The sequence below is a fragment of the Dromaius novaehollandiae genome, chromosome Z, assembly GCF_036370855.1.
Source record: "Dromaius novaehollandiae isolate bDroNov1 chromosome Z, bDroNov1.hap1, whole genome shotgun sequence".
Lineage (NCBI taxonomy): Eukaryota > Metazoa > Chordata > Aves > Casuariiformes > Dromaiidae > Dromaius > Dromaius novaehollandiae.
In genome coordinates this window covers 27,298,263-27,317,023 of record NC_088132.1, presented here as the reverse complement: position 1 = coordinate 27,317,023, position 18,761 = coordinate 27,298,263, and the positions used below count along the sequence as shown (strand labels likewise).

The 18,761-nt window shown below is 36.9% G+C and overlaps 1 protein-coding gene across 1 annotated transcript in view; it reads left to right on the top strand.

Moving 5' to 3' along the window:
* The window catches only part of LOC135325027 (guanine nucleotide-binding protein G(q) subunit alpha), a 137,162-nt gene that overhangs the window by 79,194 nt on the left and 39,207 nt on the right, over positions 1 to 18,761 (top strand). The window contains exon 3 of the mRNA XM_064502384.1: positions 15,865 to 16,019. Within this exon, the coding sequence (XP_064358454.1) occupies positions 15,865 to 16,019 (155 nt within the window). The remainder of the gene's footprint in view (positions 1 to 15,864; positions 16,020 to 18,761) is intronic.

Below are 18,761 nucleotides of genomic sequence, written 5' to 3'. Positions count from 1 at the left end.
AATATCCATTCTGTGCGGAGTTTGGTTTCATGAAATCAAAGTACTGCAGTGATCCAGTGAAGCTAGGTATTGTTCACCTTTAATCCAGTTTGTGGTTTATTTTAGGCCAAAAGTCTTTCTGAGTGAAAATACTTATTTACCATGTCCAAAAAGGAATTACGATCATTTTCTTATTGACAAGGAGTTTAAGGCTCACTGAAGAAAATAGAAATCTTGAGGTGCTGGGTCAGGTCAATAGTGCTTTGCTGTCTTTTTCAATATAATCCTCTCTTGTTCCTTAAGGTGAATTAAGGCTATGTTCTGTTTTAAATTGCAGACTATTTTTGTTAACCATGCAGTTCAGTCTTAATGCTGGCATTTGCGTTAAAACTGTAATTCCATTTCAAAGTGCTTTTGTGGATATGTGTGGTAGCTGCATGCCGATTTGTTAAGTAGTTGTCTCTGATAGTACTTATGAAGAGGATAGGTCCTATTAATGTGCTTTTTTTCTGAACAGCAGAATGTACCACGAACAGTCTGGTTTTTTTCAGCACCAACTTTTCTAAATTAACTTGATAGATTTGTCTTGCAGATTTTATGGGAAACTGCTCTTGGCGTTTCTGAAAGAATTATTTAGGGAGTGGATTTGGAACATTTGTGGCTCCAGGAGATTTGGTAGGATATGTCAGTATGTCACTCTTGACTTTGTCCCAAGATGTTCAGCTCCTTGCTGTGTCCTGGAGACTCTCCAGAGTATATCACACAGGAGGATTAAGCGATTTAGTATAGAAACCTTGCTGTAATAATAATGAGAATACATAGTTTTTCTCAATAGACTGTGTTGTCACTTTATACCCTTTTTATTCAGTTCCTCAAAGCTGCTTCTAGATATAATTTAATCTAAATTAATTCCAAAAAGCTCAGTCTGGCTTTTCTTCACATATATTTAACACTTACTGAAAATACAGGCTTTCTGTAAGCCATGTAGATTACTAGAAACACCATGCAAACAAATAAAAAACTCCCTCCATAACCTGTTTCCCCTCTTAATGACTAATGGTTCACTTACAGGGACTGTGGCCTGTTTTGGCTAACATCTTGGGAGGATACCTCATTTATGCTTTGGCAGATAAATAAGCCTTCTTGAATGACTGTAAATAACCTACCTTGGCTTCTCCCTGTAAATACCAATTAGTTAATAAACAGATTTAATCACTTTAAAATACATGTTAATTAGGTTAAGTCAGAATATGGATCAATTTTATACACACCAGGCAACTGAAGAAGAAGCTTTCAAGCTCTTGTTTATAGAAGATGCTGTTTTGTGATTTGCAGAGAAAGATGTTGTGTTTTAGTTTGTTTTTCTTCCTTTTTCCCAATGATGGAAGTTGGCACCGTGTTTCAGGAGACCAGTAGTTTGCCTGAAACCCTGAAAGACGAGTCAGCCGTCCTTTGCTGTCCTTTAAGCAAGCTCTGCTTGGCGTCTTTGACCCAGCAGAAGTAAGGTATGTTTCTAGGACTGAAAAGAGTGTGCCTGATTTATAAAAAAGCTGCCACTTCTTTATTTCAAACATGCCATAAAACTTTTTTTTTATTCTCCCTTAAGGCACGTTTCAAATAGTTACTCATCACCATGCTGTAATATGTCTGTGGTTTCTCTGGAGAAAATAATGTTGGGTTGCTGTCTTTAACATCTTGGGGCTAAATTCATTCTTGCATGACCTTGTTCAGTGCAACAGCTTTTCATGGGAGATTAAATTTTTACCTCTTACTTCAGTGCTGCCTGTTCTTTGCTCTAGGCAAATGCTCGCATAAAGGGATTTGGGAAAGCACCCGAAGGAAGTAGGTGATAGGATACCATGTAGCTTTGCATGCCTAGGATGAGTCTGAAGCTCATTTTCAGAATTTATTTCCAAGAAATGAGGTAATTGTTTAGAAAGACAATCTTCTCAGTTGGAAAACACACAAATGCAACCATTTAAGTTTGATGCAATTTTGCAGAGGAAAATTCCCACTGGAATCATTCATTATTTTGGAAGGGACCCTCCCAGTCCTCTGATATTTCTAGAAATGCAGTTTGAAATTACTCTTTTCTCACAGTTATGCTTTAGGCAGCAGAGGGCACTCTCTTCCTTTAAAAATAAAGAAAGTATGACTTAAAAAAAGAAAGTATGACTTAAAAATACAGAGATGAAATGCTTTCCTTTGCAGTGCTTAATTTCCTTACAAATTATATTTGTGAAACTTATAATTGTGAGGTGATTTAAGTACAAGATTATTTTTAATGTGTTATTTCCACCTGTAAATTGAAACAGATGCAAGGACACTATACCTTTTTTTAAAAAAAATCTGTTGTTTGTTTCCTTGTGCCTGTGTTGTATTCATTGCAGGCCTTTCTTGAGATAGTAAAAGCTGCAAAACTCCTGCAGTTCCTTGGTTTAGGCAATTGAATGGGATTGCTGAATTTCTGAACTGCTTGAATCAACTGACCATAACCTCTGCTCTACAAAGAGGCATACAGTCTTAGTTGCAGCTATTTAAATCTATGAAGCCAAGCAAAGCTGTTATTCCCCTGATCCTTGAAAGCATCTCTTATGCAAGATTCATTCAGGCTTTGTGCAGGAGCGAGGCTCAGAAGGAGTTTGTGCATGTGGGCACTTCTTAGGTGAGAAGTCACCTATCTAAACTTTTTTTTTTTTTAATGCACTCACTACTGTGTTGCAACAGTTGACTGAGGCACTGGATTCTTGGGGGATTTTCAAGTACAGCCAGTTATTTCACTTGAAAATGGAATGAAAATTTAAGTGTGTCCATGTTTGCATAACAGTCTCTTCAAAAAATTCAGCTATATCAGTATACAAAAATAATATTGCAGAAAAATGTGCCGTTATTTACAATAGTATTATTGAACACTATTCTTCAAAAGCAAGTGCTGGGACATGAAGCCTGCTATAAAGCTCTTAAAGCCTGTGATGCATGTAAAGTAGGAGAAGGATTAGTTAAAAATTACAGCAATTTATCCTAGCTCCTTGTGAAGTCACTGTCGAGAGAATATATCTTTCTTTAACCCTTATGGGTTTACAGATCTTTCCCTCTCCCCCCGCCCCCCAGCTGTGTGCAAAGGAGGTGGAAGACGCTCTTCAGGAAGGCTTGGGAGGGGGTGATTTTGGGTTTGTTTGTTACCATGTTTTATAGCATGGTCCAATATGCTTTTGACCCTGGCTATTGAGCCTCATGCACGGCTAGCAAGCGCGGTGACATAAAAAACACATCCCTGACTCGGGAGCCAGTATCATTCTCTGCTCACTGTTTAAAGCCTAAGCCTGCCCCAGTGTATACTGGCTAAGTATGGAGAGAGCTCTTTGATTTTTTTCTGGCTTTGGGTATTTTGCCCTTTTGCCTTTGCATACCTTACTTTGGAACTGGCCTGAGGAGAGCTCCTTCTAAGTTTGATACAGATGTTTTAGTGAGATTTATCTGGGGTTTCAACTGGAGTAACTCTAAGCAGCCGTCTAATAGTTCTCATTTTTGTTGTGTATCTACTAACTGATTTAGCTTGCTTGAGAAACAATGGTGTTATTGCTTTTGTGTCTATGTCTGTAATTATGTATTAGAATTATTTGCACAATTACTGCACAATATTTATTTGAAGATGTCAGATTAAAAACAGTTCTTCAAAAAAAAAAAAAAAAAACAGGATACTTATTTCTATGAAAACCTGATTGTGTATGCATGCTTGGGATGTGCTAATGAAAAACATTTATTGATACTATTAGACAGAGCACTAATTTGAATTATTGATGTTAGCTACAATAACTGTTGTGGGGGAAGATTTTGTTGTAAATTTTTGCTTATGTTGATGCAAACCTGAAATGTTTTAAAGTCAGTCTCTACCACAGCAGATTTCTGTTAAATTTAAAAATAAGTGACAAAAGTGATACCACTTGGGCTTGTCAATTATTGTAATGGTCTGAGGCTATCTCCTTTTTAAAATGAGTAGTAAAATGACTTTGGAAGCGCACTCTGGGTCTCTGTACTTAAATGGCCTGAAATGTACTTGTTGCTTCATTTTCTTCAAAGTCAAGTTAGGCAAACCCTGGGAAACAGACTGAACCTGTTGAATTAATGGAATAAGGTCCTCTCTATATATAAATAAACTATACCGAATTCCATAATCAAAGAAGCAGGAGAAGCTATTTCTTTGTTCACAATTAGCTTACCCTTGCATATACATTTTTAAAAAAAAAAAGATTTCAGCAGAAGTCAGGGTAATAAAGAAGAGTACCACGTCTAAATGTGCGGCTTATCCTGAGCAGTAACAAGGCAGAATATCTCGCCTCCCAGCAGGATGGCAGGAACGAGTTGGAGGGGATTTGCTGAAGCAGTTGGAAAGTCACAGAGCTTGGCAGACCCATAAAGAGGCTTTCCGAAAATCAGCACCAGCATTTGTCCGGCTTTGCATGCTGAAAGCCCTGTCCAGAATGTAAAGCAGTTTCTGGTTCAGGGAACCTCAACTGGGGAAGAAGTGAGAGATTTTTACAGCACCTGTCAGGAAAATAGTCCCTAGCTACACAATTTCAGAACCAGTGTGTAAAGTTTCAGCTAGGGTGTTACATTTATTACAAGCAGGAGATGTGAAAGTGCCTGATTTATAATCCATTGCAAATGTAACATATCACAGACTCCGAGTAAACATTAGGCCTGGTCTTTTTTGGCATAGATCTCTGCAACCTACTGTTCAGTTTTTGGACATTGGTGTCATCTGGCAGCTCTACTTTCCTACCCCTGGCAATATTTAAAAATTAGAGCAGCATACACAGCAACTAAAAGCCAAAGTCGTGATGCTCAGAAAGATCTAACCTCATAAAAATATTATCCAAGAAAGAGTAGCCAAAAGTCCCCAGGAAATCTTGAAGACCTGACTGAACAGTTAGGGATATGCAACTTTTTAAAGAGATGATAAAAGAGTGCATCATTTTTGCCTAACAGGTCTGATTTTATATAGAATGTATTTTAAATCTAAAAATGAAGCAACTAGATCTAGTGAAAAAAGGAAGGGGAGAACAAATGAGTAAAGCGTGAAGTTAAATTGTGAGTTCCTTCCTTTCACCTCTGTTGTCAGAGAGAACATTTAGATTTAGTGATTCCAACAAGTGCCTGCCCGTAGCTCTCACCACAGAGAGCAAATCCAAAGAGACAGGATAAAATAACTTGTGCTTCACATTGGACAGTGTACCTACCTGTGTTCATGAGCTTGCTCTGAATGCCTAGGACATCTGAGAGGTCACTGAGTTATGTGCTAGGATCTCATGTAGTCACGAGCTCCCCTTTTCCCTTCCAAAGAAAGTTATGTTTGATTTTAGCGGTTGCTCTTCCTTCTCAGTCCAGGAGCACAGAGAATAAAAGCTACTTAGAAATCACTGTGACATTAGTAATTATATGCAGTCAATATTTCAAGGATTAGACCCCACGCTGTTCAGTGTAATTTTGCTTTTGAAAAACAAAGAAATTTACACCTGTAATTTTTATCAAGTCTGAAGTCTCTGAAATGCCACCAGTGCCTGAAAAATTGCCTGGTGTACCAGACTCAGGTGAAAGGTTAGAGATATTTCAATATTTAACACTTTTTTGACTGAGCAAAGAGATGGTCCAGCTTACTACTGTTCATCATCTCCTTCCTGGCACTTGGAGCTCTAAGCTTTTTGAGTGATGACTCAGAAGTTGCATACAACTTTGCATCTTCATGAAAAAATTTGTCAGCAGAGCTGCCCCTAGCTTATTATTATTTGCTTATTCTTATATATGCCTATCTTTCTGCTTTTAGAGGAGTCAAGGTGAGGAAGGTTTTGGTCTAGCAGGTCTGCTGAGACTCTGATTGTCTAAGTGCAAATGCCTAAATATATAACACATACTGACTTACAGCTGCAGCCTTCTCACTCTCTATGTTACGTATACATCTATAGATTATGCAATTAGGTTTTACTTACCAGAAAGCACTGGGACTATTAGAGTTGCTGTGATGTTATTATTCACTATGGGAGATTTTGGGAGGTGCATTGGTGGAATAAATATGTGTTAGTATGTTTAAACGCAGTGTAAAATGTTCTAAATCAGAGGTGTTTAATATAAACTGTGGCTTGCTTTTTAAGTAAGAAGTGTAAGGCCTGTCTGTATGAACACGTGCAGTCGCAACTGCATTTTAATATGATAACATAGGAAAAATTGCATGATAGTATGGACAAGAAGCCATTTAGTCATGAATTAAGTTACAAACTTTTCAAGTCAGGAGCCATGTTGTATCTCTGTTTTGAGGTTTTCCATTACTTTTGGATGCTATAAAACAATTTTGGACATTTGTACATGTAATTGTTAGAAAAGGACTTACTATAGCTGCTGTCCAGCTTTTTAAAAATTACTGCCATTAAATAACTGGTTTTACTTCTTGCATGGGATTCAAAATTTATATTTTGTTCGTATTTTTATATTATACAGTATGATCCAGAAGTTAAAGACGTTACATAAAGAGAGGGTATGATTTGGTTTATTTTAGTGTCTTTTCCATTCTGTGTATGTTGATAAGGTTCTCTTTTTCCCACTTTGTCTTATGACCTGATCATACAGAAAAAAGCTAGGTAGCGAGTACTTTTTAGTGATCAAAATAAGTAACAATAGAGTGAAAGGATAAGGCGGTTATTCTCTGTGCTTTCCTTTCATTGTCTGTCGATCTACTAAAATGAGTTCAGTCTGTTTTGGAGCTCCACAACACTTGGCCAGCTCTAGACAGCAAGGAGAGAGACTTGCTGCTTAGTTCCCCCTGTTTACCTGCTTTCTCATAGTCTGACAGTCAGCTAGATCTGCAATCCTGTCACAGAGGTCTTCTGAGAGAGAAGTTTCAAACCAGTTTCTGACTCACAGCTCAGTTCAGGAAAGGGACATGTGTCTTTTTAGGGTGTTTGTCCCCTTTACTCCTAGGTGGTGCCTGCTCTTCACAGGAGAGGGAGATTCAAAAACAAGCAAGCAAAAAAAAAAAACCTCCAAAAGTTGTGTGTTTTTTCCTTCCCCATCCTGATGCTTTCACAGTTCAGAGTGGCTTCCCTGGTCTTGCATTCTTATCATGCACCAGGCAATTGAAAAAGGCATTATTCTTTTTGGCTGTCTTGTCTTTTATGTTCTGCAGGGTCATGAACTGTCCAGGAAAAGATAAAAAGCCGGTCTTCAGACCAGCATGATCTTGGCGGGTACTTTGAGTGTTGTTGCTCCATACTGAGGTTACAGAGGAGAGAAAGCAGCATTACCGTTTTGTGCCTTTTTGGTAGATGAAGCTTTGCCTCAGAGGTCTGGCTAATGTGCCATTCTCAAGAGTGAGGCTGCTTTACAGCAAAGGACTGGTTTCATTCCTTCTGTAACTGGGAAGATTAAATGGATATTTGGCACCATTTGTTTTTTCTCAAGGTTATTCTGCTGTTACTGTTCACATAGTTAACTACTACGGTAATTCACTGAAGTCTTTCTTTAGGTAAATTAGTAAAATCCAACCCGATCTGAGTGGACAGAAATATCTAAAGGTAATACTTCACTGTAAAGTAGCATCAGGTCACTGAGGAAAGGAGGTCTTGCACAGATCCTGATCACCATTAATGCAATGCTACATGGTCAGAGAGCGCTTTTTTGAAAGGGTGACCTTTTCCTTTATAGTAGTGCTGAATTACAAGAACCTTTTCAGCAGTATGTTTCTCTCTTAAAGCAGATTTTCTAGGATCTGGTATCTTCAAGTACCTTTTGGAATCCTGTTATTTTCCTGTTATTGGGAGGAAAAAAAGGGGAGGGGGGGAGACCTTCTCTAAAGTTTTAAATCCATTTTTTTCCAGCCCTGGCAATACCAGGATGTGTCAGTCATGTCACTTCATTGGGTATTCTTGGGTGACCAGTGTAGGTTTTAAAAAGCACATGGTGACCTATACTTTTCAGAGATTGTGTCTATAGACAGTTTAGACAGAAACGACTATCGTATCTTCACTGTATCTGTTGGAAGATTTGTAATTCTGCCGGGTTTTGATTAGAGGGAATGATGCGAATACATAATTCTACCTCAGAACTACTGTCTTTCCCTTCCTGGAAGCATATTGCTCGAAAATAATTCTCTTAAAATTAAATACTACGTTGTTGCAAAATGAGTAACTGTAAGCAGTGGTGAACAGAAAGCTGGCCTAAAAAAGAGGGGCAGGGGGAGATAAATACTGATAGCAAGGTAAAAGGGAGTGTCATGGGTTTGTTGGCAGAAATTCCTGGGTCTTGCAACAAAAGAAATTGTTATTTTTTCCTTCAGACCCTTTTAAACACAATTTATACTTTTGGAAACCGGGCCTGATTTATCCTGCCTGCTGAAAGCTGTGTTTTGGTGTCCAAGGACAGAGTATTCTCCGGTTGTCGGGGCCAAACTTAGTTCTTCCCACAAGCAGCGAGCAAACGAAAGCACACATTGTGAAACTTGTTACTAAGAGGAAAATTTTCATCAAATAAGCACAGATATGGTTCTCCAAACCCACATGACTGTTTGGACAAAGTGTATTTTTGTAGTCAGGGATGTTTAGGTGCATATGTGTGTGTGCGTGTTTGTGCTTGGGTATTTGTGTAATATGGTACAGTTTGCCATTTAATACTTCCATGACTAGTGATGTAGGCAGATCAGGTTTTGTACCGTCAGGAATAGAGCTAGAAATATTTATAGAACAGTTTTCACCATTTCAAGTTGGCAGTAATTTTCCCTTGCAGGACGGAAACCAAGTTCATTACAAGTTATGTATACAACTGTACTGTCCACATTTTATACTAAGGCTGCTAAGTTGCTAGAAAATAGTTCTAGCTTGTGTTCAAGAAACAGCTCCTTGTGACTTTTCATCAGTTTGTGTTTACCAAAGGCTTTTCATAATGCTAAATGACATTTCCTTTATTCTTGTGATTAACTATCTGAAACAGATTAATAATCTAGCAGTAATTACTGTTAATTGGACACTAATATGATTACGCTTTCACCAGTGAAAATGGTTGAGCTATGCGTTGCGGTAATTTTATATAACTGCACTTCCTTGTAAAGTGCTTGGAGATCTTTTTATTAAAAAATATGATGTTATATAATACAGAATCTAAATGTCTCTATTTGTTTTGCAGAGTTGTAGATTTAGGAAGGTGTTTGTCATATTGAATGTGGAGGTATCAGTTCTCTTACCAGAGCTTTTGTAAAGTACTCTGCTTATACTTACCACAAACAACAGAATTAGGATGAACATGCAGATCTAGCCTTCTTTTGAGAGAGAGAAGTAGCAAAGTTTTTAAGTTACTTATCTTAACATCCCTGTAAGATTGCCCTCTTGTCCTTCTAGTAAAGAGTGAATTGCTTACGGATACTTTATTTCTTTTTTTTCTCTTATGTTTTGTTTTGCAGATCTGGTTTCTTTTAGATAGGGTGTTTACCAGAAGTGTTTGTTTGAAGAAGTCATTTCAGTTAACGGAAATATTTCTATGGATACAGGGAGGGAAGGAGTGAATAGAACTAAAAGTGGTAATTTGGGCCTTTACATGCAAGTAGATACTCTACCAAAATAACAGTAATATGCATGTTGGTAAATTTATGTTGCTTTTATTTGTTAGGCAACAGCTTAACAGTGATAGCCAGGCAACCTGAAGTTTATGTATGGAAAATGTGAAAGCTGGACAGTAAGTGACAAAATGATCACACCCTTTTGTTGCTCTGTAGTGTGATTTGCATTAGCTGAACTAGTCCGTGTGTGTTAGCTTTGGACTCTTCAGACCTATTTACTTTTAAACAGTAGCTAAATAGTGCTGCTGTAATTGCATCTTCCTATAGCTTTCCTCTCCCTGAATAAACAAAGGCCATGTCCCATCTCACAGGAGGAAAGTCCACATTTCCTGAGGAGAACTGTATGTTTTATGCTTAATTTTATAAGCAAATTTCTAAGTTATTTACACTGAATGAATTAGTTGTTGGAAAGTAACATAACTTTTTACTCTTCTGAATGACATCAGAAAAATCTCTTATTTTGTCTCTAGCAAAAACTTTTGTTTATAAAAGAGGATTGGAAACTTTAGGTTAGAATAGTAGGATAACTGTAGAAGAATGTGCATCAAGATACTGATTCGCTTTTTGAGTTGTACCCCTAACCTCCCCTTTCTCCTCCTTTGGCTTGACTCACGCTCTGTGTGCGTTTGTCTAATGTTTGCAAGAGAATCTGCTGGAGGGACAGCAATTTGTGTTTTCATGGTGTTTCTCTTGCTGTGTAACTAAAAAGGGTTTTGATATGATCTTATAATGCAAGTTTCAGAAGCCTCCTCTATTATCTTTATAGACTTTGTGATATAATCCTAGATGAAAAGCTTGCTTGAATTTTCTGGTCACAGCCCTACAGCAATGGCATAGTGTTTGTTGTCCTTCATGTCTGATGCAGCTTAACAGTAAATAAGAAAACAAGAAAATTCAGGGCTGAGAATAAAATAAACAAATAAAGTTCTGATTTATTCAGCTGCTTCCTAAGCTTGCTTTCAGCTCGGTGAAAAAAAAATACTAAATCTCCTAGGTGTAGACATGACATTTTTTTCTTCCATTATTTCAGTGTTTTGTTATGTAAGATTTAAAGCATTAAAAGTAGATTTTAATGATACATTTTGAATGGAGAGATTTGCAAACTAAAGTCACAAGATTTTTTTTTTTTAATCCTTATTCGTTGTTTTATAGTAGCACCCATGAGTCATGGGTTAAGACCCATTATTCTAAGCATTTTACAGATGATGAACAGTGACAGCAACAACAACTTACTTTATGCAAACTCAAAGTTGTAGCTACTGTTATGTCTGTGGCATTCTTTTTCAAAGAACGTGTGCTATTTTTTCTTCTCAAAAGTTAGACGGTAAAATAGGAAAGGATGACAAATTTGCATTTAGGCAGTTTGATACCTTACTGACCATTTTCAGTGACTGCAGGATGATTAGCGTTGTACCAAGCTTCTTTCCAGCAACACAAAACACATTTTATTAATTAAATACAGTTCTTCAGTATAGTGCACTATGAGAGCTTTTTCCTGTTTAGCCTTATGCATATGGTGCTCTAGGGCTGCTCAGAGGAAAAAGCTACCTTCCTACCTGCTCTTCCAGCCTGCGTGTCTCAGGCTGCTTTGTGAAAACACTTTCATTTCTTGAATTGATCATCAGTTAGAGATTTCTGCTTTCTGACACTTTAAAGAACGCGTCCCCTGTCTGTTACGTGTCCAAGACAGTGACGTATACCGCAGTATTACTTTCCTTGAATGTTATACCTGTTCCAAATGTGTGCAGGTTTGGGGGAAAGAGATCTGTACTTTTGCATTTGCTTTTAATTTAGTAGGTCCACAGAAAAAGAAAAGAAGGGCAGAGGATAGATGAAGATTTCCTCCCGTGCTGCATATCTTGCTATGCAGCCCAATAAGGCAAGGTATTTGCATGAACCACAGTTGTAGATTACAAGTCATCAGGGTCTGAACCTGTGAATGACTCATGGCTCTTCGTTGACTGGCGTATATAATCATTTCTGCTATAAGCAGTAGCCACATTCTCAAGAAATGAATCATTTTGTTTTTTTAGTTCTCCGAAGACAAGAGACCAAACCATGGCCATAATGATGGCTTTGTACTGACTTCCATTTAGCTGCCAGACTGCTTGGATCCAGTCACATGCCATCCCTGTCACTTATGCAGTTGCTGTGAATTCGATCATCCAGACCTAATATCACAGTGCTTGACGGTTTAGTTGCTGACAGCCAAGCACTACAGCCACAGGATTTTTTTTTTCCTGATACGTTGGGAAATCCTGTTACAAAACAGGAAACATTTACTAAGATATATTCTCCCGTGCGAGAGAGATTCTGTAAATGGGAATCTTGAAATCAGCTAGTCCACAGAGAGCACTGATACCAAACAATTTTGCCCGCTCCATCTCAAGTATCTTGCTTTCTCCTGTGAATTTAAGACTACAAGAGGAAATTATTTTGAAGTGGGCTGTGCAGTTGTGCGTGGTCCCCCTGGTAGGTTAGAAAGGTAGTTTGGAAAAATCAGAGAGACAGTATCAAAATGACTATAAAAATCTGAAGCTTTTCTAAGTTTGCTACTGCCTTGACTGAGAGACCTGTTATAGGAGTCCAAATGCCTGGTGCTCACATCAAGAGAATATGGGAACCGATCCATTGCTGGCCCAGTTAGTCACTTAGGAACATCAGTGCTTTCCAAAAACTACGAGGTGATAGGAAGTAAATTGACACTGTGGAGCCTAGAGACTCAAAAACTGAATTTATTTTTAATAGCTCTTATGTGCTAAATAGCGTGGCCAGAAAGACCACTCTAAAACCATTACATTATTCAAGCTCAGGATTAGTTAGTACTAATTGTTTTTAACACTGAATAGTTTTCTGAAGGGAATAACAAAGGAGAAAAGAAGGTAGCTTTTGGTATCTTCTCATGCTCATAGATTTCCTGGTTTCAGAGTCTGATGGTATTCCAGGAAATTCCAATATTCTTTGTCTGGGATAATTTTTAAAACAGTGGCAGGAATCAAGGAAGAAACTCTTTGCAATCTAGAGTAGATGTGATTTGCTAAAGAGAATCGTGTGAGTGTTTTTATAAGATCTGTGGCAAATAATGACCAAATTATTACAGGCATTTTTATATCATCAGAAGGCCATGAAGCAATGGTCTTTGACAATGTCAAAAATGTGTCAGCCTGAGAAGTCAGCCACACCGTCTAGTTTTTGCTCCTGGAACATTACAGCTGTCCTGGTAGTCGCATCTTAATTACCAGTTTGAGTTTGGTGGTACTTGCCAAATCTTTCAGTTTTGGGGGGGCTGTTCTGTTTTGTTTTTTGTCTCAGTGCTCTGATAGCAATTATTGATGACCTAAAGAAAGAGATCTAAGAAGGCACAATTGCCTGAGGGACAGCAGCTTGAGTATTTTGTTTTAGGTAATGTTGATTTTGGGGTATAGCAAAAAGTATTAGTGAGGACTGAAGTTACCGATGTAATTTATGCTGCAGAAACTGGATTAATGATGAGTCCTCAGGTTTTTCATGCAAGTAGTTTTGAGTGCTAACATTAGAAGTAATGTTCCAGATTTCCTATTATATAAGTGGAAGGAAACTAAAGCCAATTAGCAGTAGTGACAGCACACATCATGCATGATTGAGTCTTCTCTTGCATTAAATTTATGCTTCTGCCTCTCTAGAAGAGAGAGCCTCACTAGAATTACTTTTGACTTTTACTGGAGTAAATGAGAGAATTAAGCCAATAGATGAGATCCCATATTTAGATCTCTGGCTCTGTGACCTGAAATTAGAAGCCAGCAAAAGATACTGACTGACAAAGACTCCAAGAAAGAAAAATTGTAATCTACAGGGAAGTATAGTACTTCTGGGGAATCAGAAGACACAGCTGAGGGTTTATAAAGGCTTTAAATCTATATGAAGGGACTTTTAAGAAAAGAAGCGTGACTTGAAGAGCTGTGTGTCAGTAGGGTACAAGCTGTCATGAGTCTACCCAAGCAAATCCCAGGGAACCAGGAACAGTGTTCACTGAGGAAATATGGTTTCTTTTAAAAAGGCTCAGCTAGTTTTCTGATGGATACAACTCACTGGCATATGTCACAATTTATTTCAGAAGTTTCGTTACATAGTGCAAAGTCATATTAGTTCTAGGGCAGGACCTACAGAACTGACACATAAAACACTGTAAGACTTTGGACTATTCTGTAGTAATTATAAGTCTAAATAGATAACTGAGTTAAAACCCTTTATGATTATCTCTACTGCTGATGTAGAGTATTTGGGCATCTGTTGGAGAGCAAGTATTTCAGTTATGAGGACTTTCAAGAGCAACTTTTGAATAGTGAAGCAACTTTTGAATAGTGAATTTTGAATGCTCTGTTAGCATTTTGATATCGGCTGGCCATAATTTCAGGGCTCAAGCATAATAAAAAATCAGTATCTAAGTATGTTGTTTTATCAGTTTGTCATAAGCAGTGAGCAAACATTTGGGGCATCATTCTTTTGGAAGAATACAAAGCCAATTGAATATGTACCTGAGCTTGATGAAAGACTTTTTCCATTAAAAAGATTTTCCTGTTTCACAAAGCATGGGCTCCTGTTTAATAGGATAGCATTTCTTGCTTGTTTATTGTGAGAAGTTGGAAGCCCTTCATGATTTGTCCAGACATTTTGGGGATGGGTGGACAAAATGTTCCGGAAGAAAATATACCTCCTTAGAATTTACAAATATAACATGTTCTGATAAGAGAGAACATATATCCTCTGTACGCACATCCTTCATATTGGAGCTTTGTACTTCCACTGGAGTTAAACAATAGTTGCAGGTACAATTTTTTTTTTCTTTTTTTAAGTAATGAGCAGTAGCATCATTCTCCTGGGCTCTCTAAAAAAAGGATGATGATGGTTGGGTGGGGGTGTGTATAAACAGAGGATAAATGTCTTTAGAATAAAGAATAAAAGCAGTCCTTTTAGTGTGCATTCATCTAGTTTAAAATGGAAAGGGGTTTGTGTCCTTACCTGACATGCAGACTAGATTCGAGAATAGAATCCCTTACGTTTCTGTTCTAAGACCTATTCTTTTTCTTTCTGTGTGTGTCTGTGTGTACACATATGTATATTACGGAAGTGTGTATGTAATAATTTTAGCATAAATTACAAATTGTTCTGCTGTATTTTTTTTGATAGTTCTTTGTTGGCTTTAACTAAATTTTAACCATATTTTGTATAGTGACTTATTTATTTGAGGTTATTCCCAATTAGCAACTTCCAATTTTAAGAGATTCCTTTTTAAGAATCTTCATATTTCATAGCACAAACTGTGGCTAGAGACTGTTTCTAAGAAACTAGCTTTCTTTCATTAGTAGTAACTTCTGTTATGCTTGTGGTAACATTAAAAGCTTTTTTTTTTCTTTTTGATGAATCTCTTCGAAAGGCAAATTGTCTCCCTCCTCCCCATGCTGCTCCCATCATAGTCTAAATCTACCAAGTTCATTAGCTGCTTATCATAAACTAAAGCTGCATAGCATATACATACAAGCTGCATATCGTATACTAAAAAGCAAATATTTTGTATGCCCTAAAATCATACCTGAAAAAATAAAAATGAAAGCTTTCTTTAAAAATACCTTAATTAAACATGAATTTTAATGTGATGAATTTATGTGTTTCATCTAAGTAACACTGGATTGGGATGAAATTGTTCCAGAAGTATGGGTGCATACACACATTTATTAATTCCTCTTCTCTCATATTACCCCTGTTACTATTTTTCTTTGTTGGAGCACACCTTATTATTGCTTATTCATAGTTTTATCTTTTTTTTTAATTATTCCTGTTCATTTACCATTTTCTTTAAGGTCTTCTCCAATTGATCAACATTTCTGTTTCCTTTCTGCACCATTACTAAGTTCATTCACCTAAATACAGATTTTGATAAAATACTCATCTTTGAATGATAGAGGTTTTCATTGTCTTTTCTGTCTTTATGTTGTCCAGGTAGCACAGGTTCATTTGCTAATGGGTGGTTCATTTGACAGGTTGGATGGTAGGTATTCTGTGTGACAGTGTCTAGTGGCATGAAGGTAACAATATGTTGATCTTTCTCATTTCTGGAATCCCCTATACCTGTTCTTTCTTTTTCCATCTTTACAACCTTCTTCATGATAGTTGATTTTTGAATTGTGTATACACAGTGGTGAGATGACAAGTCTGAAAAAGTATTCCTAATAATTATGTTCACTGTATATGAACTATCTGCAACCATAGAAAATGAAGTAAATTTTATTGTTTTCTTTGTTTCAAATTAGGCTCATGCACAGTTAGTTCGAGAAGTGGATGTAGAGAAGGTGTCAACTTTTGAGAACCCCTACGTAGATGCAATAAGAAGTTTATGGAATGACCCTGGAATCCAGGAATGTTACGACAGACGGCGGGAGTATCAGTTATCAGATTCAACTAAATAGTAAGTATACAGCGGTTACAAACAACTGTATCTTATTTCTGTTCTTTCTAACAAAGCAAATTTTAGCTTCTTATACTATATTTTTGTATACGTGTGTGTGTACAAATGCGTGTGTATGCATGTGCTGCACAAACATACACGAATGTTCACTTAAACTGAATTTAAAATCTACTTTAGGATAAGGTAGTGTATCTAGTTTATCTGTTTCCCAGAACATAAGTCTATGATCATTTGAAAATCTCCAGAAAGATCATTACTAGCAATAGTTAATCACTGATGTTTTTGTTGTTCTTTTGTTAAATCTGTTCAAGTCCTTACTATTCTTTGACATAAGCTCACAAATGTCAGCTGAGAAAAGTACTTTCACGCAGTATAATGACACTAGTGAACACTGAGAAATGCGATCAAAAGTAGACCTCCGTCTGATTGATAAAAATTATAATGTCCTAGAATTTCTGTTTTCCAGGGTTTTCCCCTGTCTGTCAGTTTTCTTTTGCAGTCTTAGTGGTGAGGTAAATAGTACCAAGCAAGTGTTCTTGTGTTTTATTTAACTGCTCTTCCTTTGTGCGAACAAGGCCTAAACTTGCAAGAACGTGCCAGCCAAGACAGCAAACGTGTAACTGAAAACAGACTTCAATTTTTAAATGGTGGGAAAAAAAATACTGTGTTCTCCACAAAAAAATGCTTTCAGAAGACGAAAGGTGACTTTAAGTGCAGTCCATAGGAAAATGGGAAATGGAAAATGTAGTAGTTATTTCTGAAAGCTTTTTATGTTAAATCCCATTTGTTATAGAGCAACAACAATAAAAACGTTTATGTGGCTAAACTTGGTCTTGAATGCTGTGCTTGTACTTTCTTGGCAGAGTTTTGATAAAATAGTGATGTAGAATTTAACACTGGAGCCTGGGCACTGTCTAAAAGTTGCTTCCAAGAAATTCAGTTGCTCTGACAAATGTAGCATATAACTCAAGTAGAATGTCTCATCTATTAAAAAATGGATGATGATAGGGCAGGATGACCTTTTGGTGTTGCTCACTGTGAAAAAAAATTAGCATACTTGGTTATTAAAGCTATGGCAAAAACTTCTATGGTCTGCACTAGAAATTTTATATCCTCTATGAAAATTAATCAGATGATATCATTGCAGTCTCCATTTGTCGGGTTGGCATGATTGGAAGCCTCTCATTGAGAAAAGCACTGGAGAAAATTAAAGGCACCATGAAGCTCCCACTAAAGTCATTGGAACATGGCCATAGACATAACAGGTCTGGGATGAGATTTATCAGCACAGTCGTCTGTGGATTCTTAGCTAACAAAACCCATTATATGTGATTGAGTCAAGACAAACTTATTAATACCTTGCTGATGTGATGTAGGCAGTTAGGAAGCTACCAGTGCATAAATCAGGTCTACTCAGATTTGCTCCAATACTCTGCATTACTACCACATCACATTCTGCTTCTGCTTTATCTTCCCCAATACACAGGATTTCTGTTGTCCCATGCAGCTTGCTGTCCTGTGGAGCTGATTACTTTCCTAACCTATCACTTCTGTTATTTGTATATGGATATTTTGGTGCACAGGGCAGTGGAATCTCTTCTGTTGCTTGGATTCTCATTGTCCCCATTTATACAATATTGTGTTTTATTTCTCAGTGGTAAGGAGGCTAACAGAATATCATAGGAATTTACATATAAATGATATTCTCTGGAGTATGAAAATAGTAAAAGAAAATTTTAGGGACAAATTAGGCTGACAGTATACTTTCAGACTGTTTTCATATTGAAATGATTAGCAAATCTAAGTAAAATGTGAAGCAGAGCCTTCCTTGTACTTTGGATTTCTTGTATTTGTAGGTCCTAGCTTTGATTCCGTGATAGATATGATACTAGAAGTTCTTAAAACTGAAGTACATACATACATACATACATACATAAAAGTGGTTAGAAGATAAAAATGGAATTAGTGAGTCTCCAAAGTAGGAAATTAAATAGCTGATGCTACTTCAGACCAAATTTGATTGAATACCTTAGTTTTGACCTAGTTCTAATGAAATTGTCACCACAGCAGATCTTTTGAGCAATATTAAAAATAGTAGGAAACACTTCTTAAGGAGCTGTAGAAGCAAATTTCTAGTACACTCCCTTACAAAAGATAGATATACTAGTTGTTTGGTTATTTTTAAAACTCAACGTATTTAGCCATTTTAACTGCATGAGTTTTTGCAGATTTGCTGATTTTAATTATAGTAGGCTATGATAGGTTCATATAAACAAAATTCACACAGCAATTAAAAGGAAGTAAGCACCCAGTGCTCATCAACTTACTGATACTTAAGTAATTTATTCTGACGATATGTAAAACTGAAACAATAGTTTGTTGCCCACCAGATCTTTTTTATATCTTTTTAAGCATGTGCTAATATGTTACACTTGTTCTTAATTAATCCTTTGTGTGAGTCTGTCCTTTTGTCTTCTCAGTGTTTATTCCACCATGTTTTTACAATATCATTATTTTTACCTGTTCCTTGTATTGCTTTATGTTTTTTCCACTATTAGCACACATTGTCTTCTGAATCTCTCACTCTGAATTTTCTGTTTCTGTCACTGTTTCTAAATTCGATTTCTGGTCTAATATGACCTGTTCTTTTACTTCCCGTCATCTCTTGACCTGCTTTGTCATTGTTAGCAACACTTTTGATGTTTTTATACCCACTGCATGTATACCCACATGTTTTATACT